Source organism: Podarcis vaucheri (genome assembly GCF_965113315.1).
Source record: "Podarcis vaucheri genome assembly, chromosome: 11".
Lineage (NCBI taxonomy): Eukaryota > Metazoa > Chordata > Lepidosauria > Squamata > Lacertidae > Podarcis > Podarcis vaucheri.
This window is the reverse complement of record NC_138749.1, coordinates 62,935,817-62,950,201: the sequence shown is the minus strand read 5'-3', so window position 1 is coordinate 62,950,201 and position 14,385 is coordinate 62,935,817. Positions and strand designations below refer to the sequence as shown.

At 47.1% G+C, this 14,385-nt stretch overlaps 1 protein-coding gene across 2 annotated transcripts in view; it reads left to right on the top strand.

Annotated features, from left to right (window-relative positions):
* Nucleotides 1-11,526: 11,526 nt before the first annotated feature.
* Nucleotides 11,527-14,385, top strand: part of LOC309542668 (proprotein convertase subtilisin/kexin type 5-like) — a 169,289-nt gene continuing 166,430 nt past the window's right edge. The window contains exon 1 of one of the 2 annotated variants that reach the window (XM_082241529.1): nt 11,527-11,788. In XM_082241529.1, coding sequence (XP_082097655.1) covers nt 11,588-11,788 — 201 coding nt within the window. In that variant the 5' untranslated portion in view covers nt 11,527-11,587. Of the gene's footprint in view, nt 11,789-12,133; nt 12,250-14,385 lie in introns of those variants that run through there. The other variant, XM_082241531.1, reaches the window with a different exon arrangement.

Here is a 14,385-nt window from a genome sequence, read left to right as displayed (position 1 = left end):
GAAACACATGGAAGGGAAATTATTTTCTGTCTGCTTCTGCCACAGACATTTAGCCTTATGACAGACAGCTCTAGCAGAAAAGCCAGCGTGACTGGGCGTCGAACAGGACCATAGAGTTGGAAAGGGGGGGGGGACGACCCTAATCTAGCTCCTTCTGTGAGACAGGGCACTTCATTCCCTTCTACTTTCCCTCAGCCTTATCAGATCACCCAACTGAAGGGCCACTTTTCCTAACACCAAATCCTTTTTGCTTTATAGCCGTTGTGATAGGTTACGATTATATTAAGCTATAGATATTACTTCATTTATTTCTCAAGATGAGAGGAGTTAGGTTTTCATTGGGCAATGTTTAAGGTTTCATTTGGCAATGTTTAAGGGAGGTGGGTGGCGCTGTGGGTTAAAACACAGAGCCTAGGGCTTGCCGATCAGAAGGTTGGCAGTTTGAACCCCCGCGACGGGGTGAGCTCCTGTTGCTCGGTCCCTGCTCCTGCCAACCTAGAAGTTCGAAAGCACGTCAAAGTGCAAATAGATAAATAGGTACTGCTACGGTGGGAAGGTAAACGGTGTTTCCGTGCGTTGCTCTGGTTCGCCAGAAGCGGCTTAGTCATGTTGGCCACATGACCGGAAGCTGTACGCCGGCTCCCTCAGCCAATAAAGCGAGATGAGCGCCACAAACCCAGAGTTGGTCACGACTGGACCTAATGGTCAGGGGTCCCTTTACCTTTAAGGTTTTATTCCAAAATATTTCCTCTTAAACAGATATTCACGAAATGTGCATGCATAAAATAAAACCTTTAAACGAGAGAACTATAAGATCCATGGCGGGAGAAGGAGACTTTTGACTGTCTAACCTGATCTTTCTGTATTACACATATTCACTATGCGAATAAATTTTTAAGAACTAAACTAGCTCCTATACTGCTATTCTCATTTTATTTATTTATTAAATTTGCATCCTGCCCTTTCTCCCAAAGGCACCTAGGGTGGCAGGGTGGCAAACATCAAGCAATAAAACAGTAAAGATAAAGGTAAAGGTAAAGGGACCCCTGACCATTAGGTCCAGTCGTGGCTGACTCTGGGGTTGCGGTGCTCATCTTGCTTTATTGGCCGAGGGAGCCGGCGTACAGCTTCCATGTCATGTGGCCAGCATGACTAAACTGCTTCTGGTGAACCAGAGCAGCGCACGGAAACACCGTTTACCTTCCCGCTGGAGTGGTACCTATTTATCTACTTGCACTTTGACATGCTTTGGAACTGCTAGGTTGGCAGGAGCAGGGACCGAGCAACGGGAGCTCACCCCGTCGTGGGGATTCGAACCGCCGACCTTCTGATCGGCAAGTCCTAGGCTCTGTGGTTTAACCCACAGCGCCACCCTTGTCCCAAAGCAGAGACATCCTAAGAACATCCTAAAAACAATTCCAACACAGATGCAGACTATGTGACAGGAACAACAGGAAGTAGTGGAAGAAAACGTAAAGCAAAGTGTGTGTGTGGGGGGGGGTGTGATTTGCACCTTGCCTACTTCAGGGTTTATAGATTTCAGTGAAGGTTTACTTAAGTTTAAATAGTTTCAGGATTGCGTCCTTGGTTTTCTCCCAGAATAACTGAAACATTTTTGTGATTAATCTGATTTCCACATGAACTGTAGCAGTTTAATTTCCCAGCAGTGGAATAGGTGGCGGCCTCAATATAAAGAAATATAGGGAAAAATGCACCTTCACTTCAAAAACTAGTTAACGTTCCTCCAAGACTTTATACATGAAATCTCATCTCATACAAACCAAACACACTTAAAATAAATACACAATAAAATGCTTGGGACCAAAATGGACGTGACACAATCAAGATTGTTCTTTCCCCCAGAAGCTGCTATTAATCCCACTGGAAAAACAAGAGCAGCAGAATACAACACAACGCTTGCCTTTTCCACCTCTCTCTCCAGCAGGGCTAGAGGGAGGGCTGCTTCAGGGGCAATTTCAGTCCGGAAAAAAGGAAGGGGGGAAGCTAAAGAATAACTCCCCCCCCCCAAACCACTTCTCCAGTCAGCAATGGATTCCATTTACCCACCCTGTGGCTTTTTGAAAGGATGCTGGTGTAACCTTGAAAAACAGTGGCTACACAGGTCACACTATTAATCAGCTGTTACTTTTGGAAGAGTGGAGTTGCTTCAAGTCAATGACAGCACCCTTGCCCTTACAGCTTTAATGAATATCTCTTGAACAGCCGTGACGAATGATGATGTTGCTTCAAAAGGTCTAAAGGCACATCAAATACTCAAACATAGTGTGCTTTATCATAATTTATGAAGTAAATAACTTGTAACTCCAGCATTTATAAACACAGCGCTGTTATTACAGATATAGTGACCTGAAAAAATTACAGGATCTTCCATACCCACTTCAAAGAGGGTGCACTGCATACAGAAAATCCCATTAAAGAGGAATACCCAAGATAAAAGAAGTCAACAGCAAACCTGTATCTGCCTCCTTTCCTTCCCTATCAGCATGGTGTGGCTTTTCTAGTTGAGATTGGAGAACTTCGGTTCATTTACTTAGTTCCCTTGACCTGCAATCAAAATGGGAACAGTCTCAGTCAAAAAGCCACAAGCTGTCTTCATTCTATAGACTTCTTGCTAATGAGTGAGGATTTGCCCCCTGGAAGGGAATGAGATGAAAGGCAGCTTCAGCAACACACACGACCTCCTTACTCCCTAGTAAAGACTAACAAAAGTCATCACCCACAACTGTTAAAGAAACACTAACAGTAATTTTGAAAACCCCAACATTGCCAACATTTTAAGGTTTATAATAAAATATAAGCCTCTTGTTTCTTGCTGACAGACTTTGCCCCTCCAAATGTTGCACCCATGCTTATGAGGTAAGGTAAAAGGTAAGGACCCCTGGATGGTTAAGTCCAGCCAAAGGTGACTTTGAGATGGACTTATGAGATGGGGCAACTTCAATGACTGACTCGAACATAGTTTTGGTGGTAGTGTGGTGACATTAGAAATGGGGAAGCACCCACACATTTTTTTAGTCACTCAAGCATGTGTGTGAAATAGAATCAGGGCTAAGCTAACAGGATCAAGATGACACTTGCACATTCTGAGGTGCCCTCAATACTTAGGGAGACTGGAGGCCCCTTCCCTTGTACAGGAGTGGATGGTGAGAGCGTGCGAATGAGATGCCAGGCTCAAAGCAGTTCCCTTTCCCTGTTGTAAATACACATCATACATATAAAGTACATTTAAAGCGGATGACTCCCCTCTTGCCAAAGAATAATTGGAATTGTAGTTAGAGGTGCTGTGAAGGGAAAACTACAGTTCCTGGGATTATTGGGGGGTGGGGAGTCATGTGTTTTAAATAATGCACTTTAAATATATGGCAAATATTGTAAGATTGTGGAAATAAATAAATAAGGAAACTATGTGCAAACCAAAAGCCAGCAAGGTTATCACAATTTTATGTGAGGCAAAATATACCTACGTATATACTCAGCTTTAAAACACAAGAAATTTATTCTCAGCTTCTGCTTTAAGTCTTGGTGTCTTGAGATATATATATATATAGCTCAAAAGTCACTCAAATGTACTTCCATTTCTCAACTCAAGTAGAATATATTTCCAATAAGAAGTAAAAAGAAATATAGAGTCACAATATTTTTTTATGAACTGATGTTTCACATAGCCATACAAGCAATGAAAGTAGCTGATGCGAAGTTGGAAGTTATAGTCCTGTCAATGGGGAAACTCATAATGGCATGGAGTGCACTCTGTAGAATTCTTAGACCCGATAAATCAATAATAGGTCAAAGCCAGCATTTATGAATGAACTCATTTGAAAATTCATCTTTATTTTATCTCTTCTTCTGATGGGAATACAGAACAGAAACAAAAGATTTTTTTCACAGAAGTCATTATCCTTAATTTGCTTATGCCAGCTCAAACCTACTGACCTGGACAGGACTCCCTGAGAGAGGGGGAGCTGTAAATTGAAGGGGATGGCTATGTAAAATAACTTCCCCTCATTCTTAAGCACAGCCAGAGGAAGTAAACTGCATACATACATATTCACATTCTTGACACAAGTTCCAGTTCTCCAAGCTGAAGGGGGGAAATCAAGGATAATTCGTGATTTTGTTTATAAGGAATAAATTGGAAAATATATTAATATCTAGTGATTAATTTGGATTAATCACATTAATCCCAATTAATTAGGATTATGTCACATTGACTGCTCCAATATTGCCATTCAAATGTAGCTTTCCCTCCTGACACTCATCTCCTTTAACAACATTCCCTTCAATCACAGAGCCATAGAACAATATCCAGTTACCTCAGGAGCAGCCAATGTACGGTCAATGATGATGAGAGTTGTAGTCCTACAACATCTGGGGGGGCACCACATGGCTGCCCCCAGTAACCTGGTCCTCAGCGTTCTTTGCTTAGGTTGCTTAGGTCTCTCTGTATGCTGGCCAGTTGCTGCACATATCAAAAACAGCTGCAGTTGCAGTTCAAAACAAAACAACTGGAGGGCAACACATGGGTGAATGCTGCTTTTTTAAGCGTCATACTGTGGTCGAAATCATCCTGTTATTAACCCATCAGTGAACACTTCTCTATATGAGGTTAATTCTACTACATACCATAGTTACATTAGAGACAAATAAAACCTATGAGCACCAAGAAGGGAGGAAGTGGATATGGGAGAGAAAGTCACTGTATTGATAATGCTGTTGTATATTTGAAGTAGAACATGAAAAGAGTCATAACTGTTTTCTCAAGAGAGTGCTTTCGTCAAACTCTCAGAAAGTCTTTCTTCGAACCCGTGTACATCTTGATTCCTTGAAATATATCTGCACTGGAGTACTGGAATCATAGAATCATAGAGTTGGAAGAGACCACAAGGGCCATCGAGTCCAACCCCCTGCCAAGCAGGAAACACCATCAGAGCACTCCTGACATATGGTTGTCAAGCCTCTGCTTAAAGACCTCCAAAGTAGGAGACTCCACCACACTCCTTGGCAGCAAATTCCACTGTCAAACAGCTCTTACTGTCAGGAAGTTCTTCCTAATGTTTAGGTGGAATCTTCTTTCTTGTAGTTTGGATCCATTGCTCCGTGTCCGCTTCTCTGGAGCAGCAGAAAACAACCTTTCTCCCTCCTCTATGTGACATCCTTTTATATATTTGAACATGGCTATCATATCACCCCTTAACCTCCTCTTCTGCAGGCTAAACATGCCCAGCTCCCTTAGCCGTTCCTCATAAGGCATCGTTTCCAGGCCTTTGACCATTTTGGTTGCCCTCCTCTGGACACGTTCCAGTTTGTCAGTGTCCCTCTTGAATTGTGGTGCCCAGAACTGGACACAGTACTCCAGGTGTGGTCTGACCAGAGCAGAATACAGTGGCACTATTACTTCCCTTGATCTAGATGCTATACTCCTATTGATGCAGCCCAGAATTGCATTGGCTTTTTTAGCTGCCGCGTCACACTGTTGGCTCATGTCAAGTTTGTGGTCAACCAAGACTCCTAGATCCTTTTCACATGTACTGCTCTCAAGCCAGGTGTCACCCATCTTGTATTTGTGCCTCTCATTTTTTTTGCCCAAGTGCAATACTTTACATTTCTCCCTGTTAAAATTCATCTTGTTTGTTTTTGCCCAGTTCTCTAATCTGTCAAGGTCGTTTTGAAGTGTGATCCTGTCCTCTGGGGTGTTAGCCACCCCTCCCAGTTTGGTGTCATCTGCAAATTTGATCAGGATGCCCTTGAGTCCATCATCCAAGTCGTTGATAAAGATGTTGAATAAGACCGGGCCCAAGACAGAACCCTGTGGCACCCCACTAGTCACTCTTCTCCAGGATGAAGAGGAACCATTGATGAGCACCCTTTGGGTTCGGTCAGTCAGCCAGTTACAAATCCACTGAGTGGTAGCATAGTCAAGACCGCATTTTACCAGCTTCTTTACAAGAATATCATGGGGCACCTTGTCAAATGCCTTGCTGAAATCAAGGTAGGCTACATCCACTGCGTTCCCTTCATCTACCAGGCTTGTAATTCTGTCAAAAAACGAGATCAGGTTAGTCTGACATGACTTATTTTTCAGAAATCCATGCTGACTATTGGTGATCACAGCATTCCTTTCTAGGTGCTCACAGACTGTTTGCTTAATGATCTGCTCCAGAATCTTCCCTGCTATTGATGTCAGACTGACTGGGCGGTAATTATTTGGGTCCTCTCTTTTCCCCTTTTTGAAAATAGGGACAACATTTGCCCTCCTCCAGTCTGCCGGGACTTCGCCTGTTCTCCAGGAATTCTCAAAGATGACTGCCAGTGGTTCTGAGATCACATCTGCCAGTTCTTTTAATACTCTTGGATGCAGTTCATCTGGCCCTGGAGACTTGAATACATCTAAACTAGCCAAATATTCTTGTACTATCTCCTTAGTTATTCTGGGCTGTGTTTCCTTTGCTGAATCATTTGCTCCAAATTCTTCAGGTCGGGCATTGTTTTCTTTATCGGAGAAGACTGAGGCAAAGAAGGCATTGAGTAGTTCAGCCCTTTCTGTGTCCCCTGTTTGCATTTCACCATCTTCTCCTCTGAGTGACCCCACAGTTTCTTTGTTCTTCCTTTTGCTACGAACATACCCATAAAAGCCTTTTTTGTTGCTTTTAACCTCTCTAGCAAGCCTGAGTTCATTCTGTGCTTTAGCTTTTCTGACTTTGTGTCTACATGTGCTGGCTATTTGTTTGAATTCCTCTTTGGTGGTTTCCCCCCTTTTCCATTTTTTGTACACATCCTTTTTTGATCTTAATTCAGTTAAAAGTTCTTTAGATAGCCACCCTGGCTTCTTTAGGCACCTTCCATGTTTCCGTCTCATTGGTATTGCCTGTCGTTGTGCTTTTAGTATCTCCCTCTTAACAAACTCCCAGCCATCATGAACTCCCTTTCCTTTAAGTATTGCTGTCCATGGGATCTCACCCAGCACTTCCCTAAGTTTTATGAAGTCGGCTTTCTTAAAGTCAAGAAATTGAGTCCTAGTATGCTTGGCTGCTCCTTTCCGCTGTATAGTAAACTTCAGAAGAGCATGATCACTCGCGCCTAATGATCCTTCCACATCTACCCCACTAACCAGGTCATCAACATTGGTTAGGACCAGATCTAAAATGGCTGTTCCTCTTGTTGCTTCTCCCACTTTCTGGACAATGAAGTTGTCTGCAAGGCCAGTGAGGAATCTGTTTGACCTTATGCTCTTGGCTGAGTTTGACGTCCAACAAATATCCGGGTAATTGAAGTCCCCCATTACTACTATCTCCCTTCCTTTTGCATGCTTGGCCATCTGTTCCAGGAAGGCATCATCTATGTCCTCCGTTTGGCTTGGGGATCTATAGTAAACTCCCACAATGAGGTCTCTGTTATTCTTCTCTCCCTTAATTTTGACCCAAATGCTCTCACTTTGGCTTTGAGGTTCTAAATCTTGGATCTCTTCACAGGTATACACATCCCTGACATATAACGCCACTCCTCCTCCTTTCTTGTCTGGTCTGTTTCTCTGAAATAGATTGTATCCCCCCATTATTACATTCCAATCGTGGGACTTATCCCACCAGGTTTCAGTGATGCCTATTATGTCATATTTAGTTTGCTGTACCAAGAGCTCAAGCTCATCTTGTTTATTTCCCATGCTTTGCGCATTAGTGTACAGACATTGAAGTCCATTAATCATTCCCCCGTGTCTCTTATTTAAGGATTTTTTCCTCCCACCACTAGGTCCGCGTGCTGTTTGCTCCATTTGGTCTATGACATTTGGATGATCATCTTCATTAATTGTTAGACTCCTACCTTCAGGAGCATTGTCTCCCTCCCCCACATTAGTCAGTTTAAAGCCCTCCTGATGAGGTTTCTGAGATTTTTGGCAAAAACATTTCTCCCAACCGTTGTGAGGTGCAGCCCATCGCTTGCCAGAAGTCCATCTTCAAGAAACTGCAGTCCGTGATCTAAGAATCCAAACCGTTCCTGTTTACACCATTTGCGAAGCCAGCTGTTCACTTCCACTATTTTCCCCTCTCTCCCTGGGCCACGTCGTTCAACTGGGAGGACAGACGAGATGACAATTTGTGCATTTAGTTGCTTCAATTTCCTGCCGAGAGCCTCGTAGTCTCTTTTGATCTTCTGGAGGCTATTGCTTGCAGTGTCATTGGTTCCCACATGAACCAAGAGGAAGGGGTATTCGTCAGTGGGTTTTATGATTCCTTGCAGTCGTTCAGTTACATCTTGGATCTTAGCCCCGGGGAGACAGCACACTTCCCGAGACATCTTGTCAGGCCCACAGATCACTGCTTCTGTTCCCCTCAGTAGGGAATCCCCTATCACCACTACACGCCTCCTCTTGGGTTTGGTCGGGGTTCTTCCGTGAGCTGTCCGTTCCAAGGTCACCTGCACATTCCCTGAGGACTGACTTTGCTGCTCGTCTTCATATACCTGATCGACTGTAATGAGGGAGAGATCCTCAAATGGAGTCTGCTCTTCGTCTTCCATGCTAGGGGAGAGGACCTCAAAGCGATTGTGTATTTCTAGACAATCAGAGTGGACCCTGGGCCTCCTACTTCTTTGAGTCACGTTTCTCCATATATCTGGCTCCTGTGTTGGTGAACAAGCCTCCTTCTCAGGGGAGTCCCCTGTCTCCTCCTTGGTGGGGACGGTGTGTTCTGTTGCTTCCAAGAAGAGCTCCAGCTCTCTAATTCTTTGGAGCGTAGCTACACGTTCCTCCAGTTGCTGGACTTTGTCTTTTAATAGGGCAATCAACATGCAATTGCTGCAGGTAAAGCTGCCTGCAACCTTTGGCAAGATGGCAAACATTGCGCAGGAATCGCAGGCGACTGCAGCTGTTCCCTCCCCTTCCATCATGGAAGAACATTACAAGCAGGCAGTTAATACCCAAAAGGAATTGGGGTAGGTGGGTGCTTGTGTTGGAGGTCATGGAACAAACTTCTTCGTTGGTGATAAGACTAAAACTGCCCAGATGGTTTACAATAATAGTTCTAAATATATATCAGTCACATCAGGGCTTCATGAGCAGATCTATACATAACAGCATAAACTTATGGCACAACTTTTTGACATACCTGTACATATAAGATAGTAACTCATGTTATGATGGGATTCAGTTTTCTGCATAAAATGACCAACTTGAGTCTTATCAAAATGTTGCACTTGCACAAATCATGGGCTGCATCTTCAAGGCCCTTCATTGCCAGTGTTGAAGTACAGTTGGATCAGCTTCTGTGCATGGAATGGAGGAGGACACCAGGCTCTCTCCATCGGGCAGCAAAATATCTTGGACCTGTCCTGCTCTCAAAAAAGGAATGCGATGCTTCCTTGTTGTGTGGGAGGCTGGGTGAGAAGGACGGACGACCCAAGTGCTGGGGTGCGGATATGTGTATATCTGAAGCAGAAGGGGCAGGTGTGCAGCCCTGGACACTCCATTTCCTCTCCCTCAGTTTGTTCACCCCTTTCACTACTCCATTCATCTGCACTCACATTCCCAGGGCCATTCTGGATTTCCATTATCCATTTCCTTTCTTCTCTTCTTCCTCCAGTTTTCTATGCCACAGCTTCACGCTCAAGTTACCTCAACCCGCTGGTTTCAAGCAACCAGGAATGGATACCTTCCATTTCCTTTTTGTGTGAAGAGGAGGGGACAGTGCAAGAGCCTGAGGGTCTTACCAGCTTGTCCTCATAACAACTAATTATGGTCTGTTCCTTTTGAACTGCATTGCTTTTGGATTGCTTCTGATCTGGTGACACTGTTGATGAACCTTGGGTATGATGAAACTGGTGTACAAAAACTGAAGATGTTAATGATTCAGTCTAATCATTAACTTTCTTAACTAACTAAAACCTTTGGTGATTGCTTTGAAGTAACCTTAAATCTTCTGCCATGCCATTTCCCATGTTTGCTCAGCTGAAACACAGAAGTTTATAAAGCTTCTATAAAATTCACAATTCAACACAAATTCATGTTTTAAAACTATCATTAATGTGCCAATCTAATCAACAAATTAACAAATAACTGGTTTTACCTCTACTATTATACAGTGGCATTCAGCGGCTTGTGTACTCCAATTAGTGCTAGAAACAGATCCAGCAAATGGCTGGCTTTTATATTTCCAAGGGCCTTCCCCTACCATAAGAGCTTTGTAATGGGCCATGGGCATAGCCAAGGGGGAGGCAGCCGCCCCCAAAATCAACGCAAATGAGGTTCTCCCCCCCCCAACAAAAACCCTGGCTATGCCCATATAGTGGGCGTAAGAAACTCAGTAAGAAACTTCCAGATGGGAGCATCACTGTAAATGGGTCATTGAGATATAGCAAATGGATATCTGGCAATAATTTAGTGTGTTGCTTTTAAACTTGTTTGTATGAGGAACACCAGTCCCACAATAAACATGTGTCTGGAAGCACTACTCAGCCTGACGGTGCAAAAAGCTTCCGGAGAGAAACATCATCATTTGAAGACTATGCCTTACTGCAGACTCAGCTCTTCACCCTGCCTAGGAACATTTTGCTTTTGTTTTAACTACATTTCTCTCTCCCCCCCCGCCACCTGTTGTTTTTTAAACCAGGCTCCAGGAAGAGTGCGGTGCAACTGAAGCACATGCTCCCTGCTTGGGACTTTCAGGGGGTCTTTCAGTGAGTTCTGCTGCTGCTGCGTGGATTCTCGCTCGGCCCAGCGCAGCTGCCCGCATTTTAAAATACTAGTAAACTGCATTTCTTGTACGCTCCTCTCTGTCTGTCCAAAAACGCACCACGGGCTGTGCTCTTTTTAAAAAAGCGACTCCCCTCCCTCCCCGCCTGGCTCACGTCTTCCCAGTCGAGCCAGAATCGGGCAGCGCTAGGACCAGGCGTGCGCCCGGAGGAGAGCGAGGGAGACGGGGAGACGGCGGGCATCGGACGGGAGGGGAATCGAGAAGAAGCTCTTCTATGCGGAGAAGGCGGCTGCTGCCGCTGCCATTTCCACTCGCTCTCCGCGTTCCCCTTCCAGAACCGGGAGGGCGGCGAGGAGGAGGGGGGGAGGAGGGGGAAAGAGGGAGGCGACCGAGCCTGACTGAGCTGGGGCGCTGGGCTGCCAAGACTCACACACTGCCGCCGCCTGCTGCTGCTGCTTCGACTCTGCACAAGTGAGGAGGAGACGGGGAAGGGAAGCGAGACGCACCGAGCGCGGAGAGGGAAGCCCCCGAGGAAGAGGCAGCCCCCTCCCTTCTCCCCCGAGACTCTCGTGGCGCAAGGAAGAGGACGCGAGCTGCAGAAAGTGGGGCGGGCGGGAGGCTCGGGGTTTTCTGGAGAAACAAACAAACTTTCGGCGCCTCGAGGAGCATTGGGCAACGTGGAGGCGCTGGGCCACTGAAGCCCCTCGGAGCGCCCATGCGCTGAGCCCAAGTTCTGGCTGGCTTCCTTCGCGAGGTCCCTCTCGGTTCCCGCGGCGGGCGAAGGTGCCCGGAGGTGAGCGGGGAAGCCCGCCAAGAGCAGAGAGAAGTTTCTTTCGGAAGAGCAAGGCGCCCCCGGGGAGGTCTTTTCGCGCGCCGCCGAGATGGGCTGGAAGAGCGGCTGGGGCTGCTGCGGAGTGCGGAGCGGAGCGGACCTGCTGTGCCTGCTGACCCTCTGGCTGGGCTTCTTGCTGCCCGCCTGCAGGACTCGCCTCTACACCAACCACTGGGCGGTGCGGATAACCGGCGGGAGCCACGAAGCCAACAGGATAGCTAGCAAGTACGGCTACATCAATATAGGACAGGTAACCCTCCGGCCGAAGGGCTTCGCGTCCCGCCGGGCGGGGAGGGGGAGGCGGCGGCCGGGCAGGCGCACAGCTGCCGGCGGGGAGAGGGCAGGAAGCGGACGCCCCTCCGCGCTCATCAGAGGGCAGGTAGAGGTCTGGCCAGGTCTCCCCTCCTCCTCCTCGTGCGCGCGCCCCAGAGTTCTGGAGGAGCAACTCGCGGTCTCTGAGGGAACTGTTTCGGTGGCTGCGGAGTGGAGACCGGGGGGAAGAAGGGCAGGCCGGTTGGGGAAGGGGAGAGGCGGGCTGGGGGGGGGGGAGGACTGCGAGAGGCTGGGGAGGGCGGCGGGGCTAAATCTCCCTCCGACGGGGGCTTCTTCCTTCGCCCCGGGGCTGCAACGCGGCGCTGCTCGGCAGCTTCTGAAAACGGGGAAAGAGCAAAGCCGCCGAGCAGCCGTTCCCAAACTTCCTGTGTTGAAGAGGTAAAGGGGGGGGGGCAACGACGACTCTCTCTCCCTTCTCCGCCGCCGCCGAGGCTCGCGCCCTGCCCGGAAGACAAGCCCGTGGATTTGCTCACTCTTGGGCTTCGGCTATTAGTGAAGCCGCTCCAGAACTCACCCGCCGCCCGGACCACGCAGCTCGCGGGTCGGAGCTTCGCCAGGCTCTGCCTGCCTTTGAACACCTCGCACCTTTCCGGTGGGGCTTTGCCTCCAGGCTGCTTGCTGAAGACATGCTAATAGGGCTGGGCGTTAATCGGAAGGAATGGCTCCCGGCTTTAAATCTCCGAGGAGGGGGAAGTGGAGGGCTGAGAAGGAAAGGAGGAGGAGGCGGCGCCGGTTTGGTTTGTGTCCCTTCGTCGATCGCAAAAAGGCGACAATCGCGCCGAAAGCTGGGACGGAAACCAAGGGAGCCGCGCGCTGCGCTGCCGACCAGGTGGATTTCTCGGTTCCCCTGGAATCCTCCCCGCGCCCCGAAGGGCTGGAGCTGGTGGGGCTCCGGCGCCTGAGTCAGAAAGCAGGAATTTGATGCATCTGCCCGGATGCTTGCTCGGCTTCTCTCCGGGTTTTCATTCTGCTGCTGGGGGGGGGGCAGCTCTCTCTCCCCCCCCCGCCCTCAGCAGCTAGTAGTCGGAGCTCTCGCAGTTTACAGCCTGGCCCTTCCCCGTGTCCCGAGCTCTCCCTTGCTCTTTGTGCAGTGGACTTTGAGCACAGCAAATGGAAATCAACATTTTAACAAGCAGATGGTGTGTGTCCCTCCTCATAGAGGGGCCAAGATTTCGCCTCGGCTTCAGCCAGCATAACAGAGAAGGCGGCGGGGGCGGCGGGAGACAGGATCACATTTGTACCATTAGGCATCAGCCCTGGAACTTTTCACTACTATGGATCCCCCCACCCCGCATTTGGGAAGTATAATTAGGAATACCTTTGAACACAGATGGAGTAAGCGAACCCTACTCCATCAACTCCACTCTCCAATTAGGACACAGACTTCCGAATCTGATGCTGAAACTTCAATTGTGCTAGAACCTCAAGCCGCCCCCTTAAAAAAACAAATTTCTGGTAGTGGGTAAAGACTTAATCATGTTGATTTTTTTTTTAAGCTGAATGATGGGGAAAGTTACAGAGGCTTTGCTACTGCATGATGCCTTGTGCTGACCACTGACCTTTGTTGAGGGGACATAGGAAAATGAATGACAAGAATACACACTGAAAACAGTGGAGGCTGTCTGAAGGCCCACTGAGGGAGTCGCCAACTGGGCACCCATGGTTGCACATATCCCTACAAAAAGCTTTCCCTGGTCCCTCCCTCCACTTGAAATTAGGCTTGAAATTAAAATTCTGTTGTATCCAATATAATATGTTGCGATGTGTGCTTGGTTGTGTTTCTGCTGCTCGCAGCAAGTTTCTCTGGTTTGCATATGTGTCCATGAGCCCAAAAAGGTTGGTGACCCCATGACCATTGGAAATAATGGGAACAATGAATGCCAATTGACATGACATGCTCAACTAATTGACTGTCAGGAGCATCTAGAGAGTGGCTAAAAATTCAGCTGTCCTGCTAAAATCCAGGGAGTGTTGAAACCATTATGCAAGAGGAGGTGTAGGTGTTCAGCTTTGTAGAAGAAATGTTCAAGTCTTCAAGAAACGTTTTGAGGAATACTATGTAACTTTCAAAGTGCTTTAGAAAAGTACTTAAGCTTCAGTGGTATTTCTACTGACTTTTAATTCCATATATGCGGTTGGCAGGTTCTTTAATGCAGATGTTTGGGAGATGTCTAATGTATGAATTAAAGTGGGCTTGCACTTATCTGACTTGATTTAAATTTACTCGTATAGGAAACACCTGGAATTTGCAGAATCCACAGATGTTTGGTTAACAAACACCTGGAACTAGCTACATCCCCCTGCCAAAAAAGAAAAAGGCAATGAGAAAATACTTGGACCCAGACAAATGCAGTCCCTCAGTAAGGAAACACCTGCTGCATGCAGCAACACTTAGAAAATACCCTGCTGCTAAACTGTCATTCTAGACAAGATGGAAAAATAGATTCCCATTACTGACAAAGTCTCCGTGATAACACATCACACATTTTATGGCACTTAGCCAGCTAAGGTGTG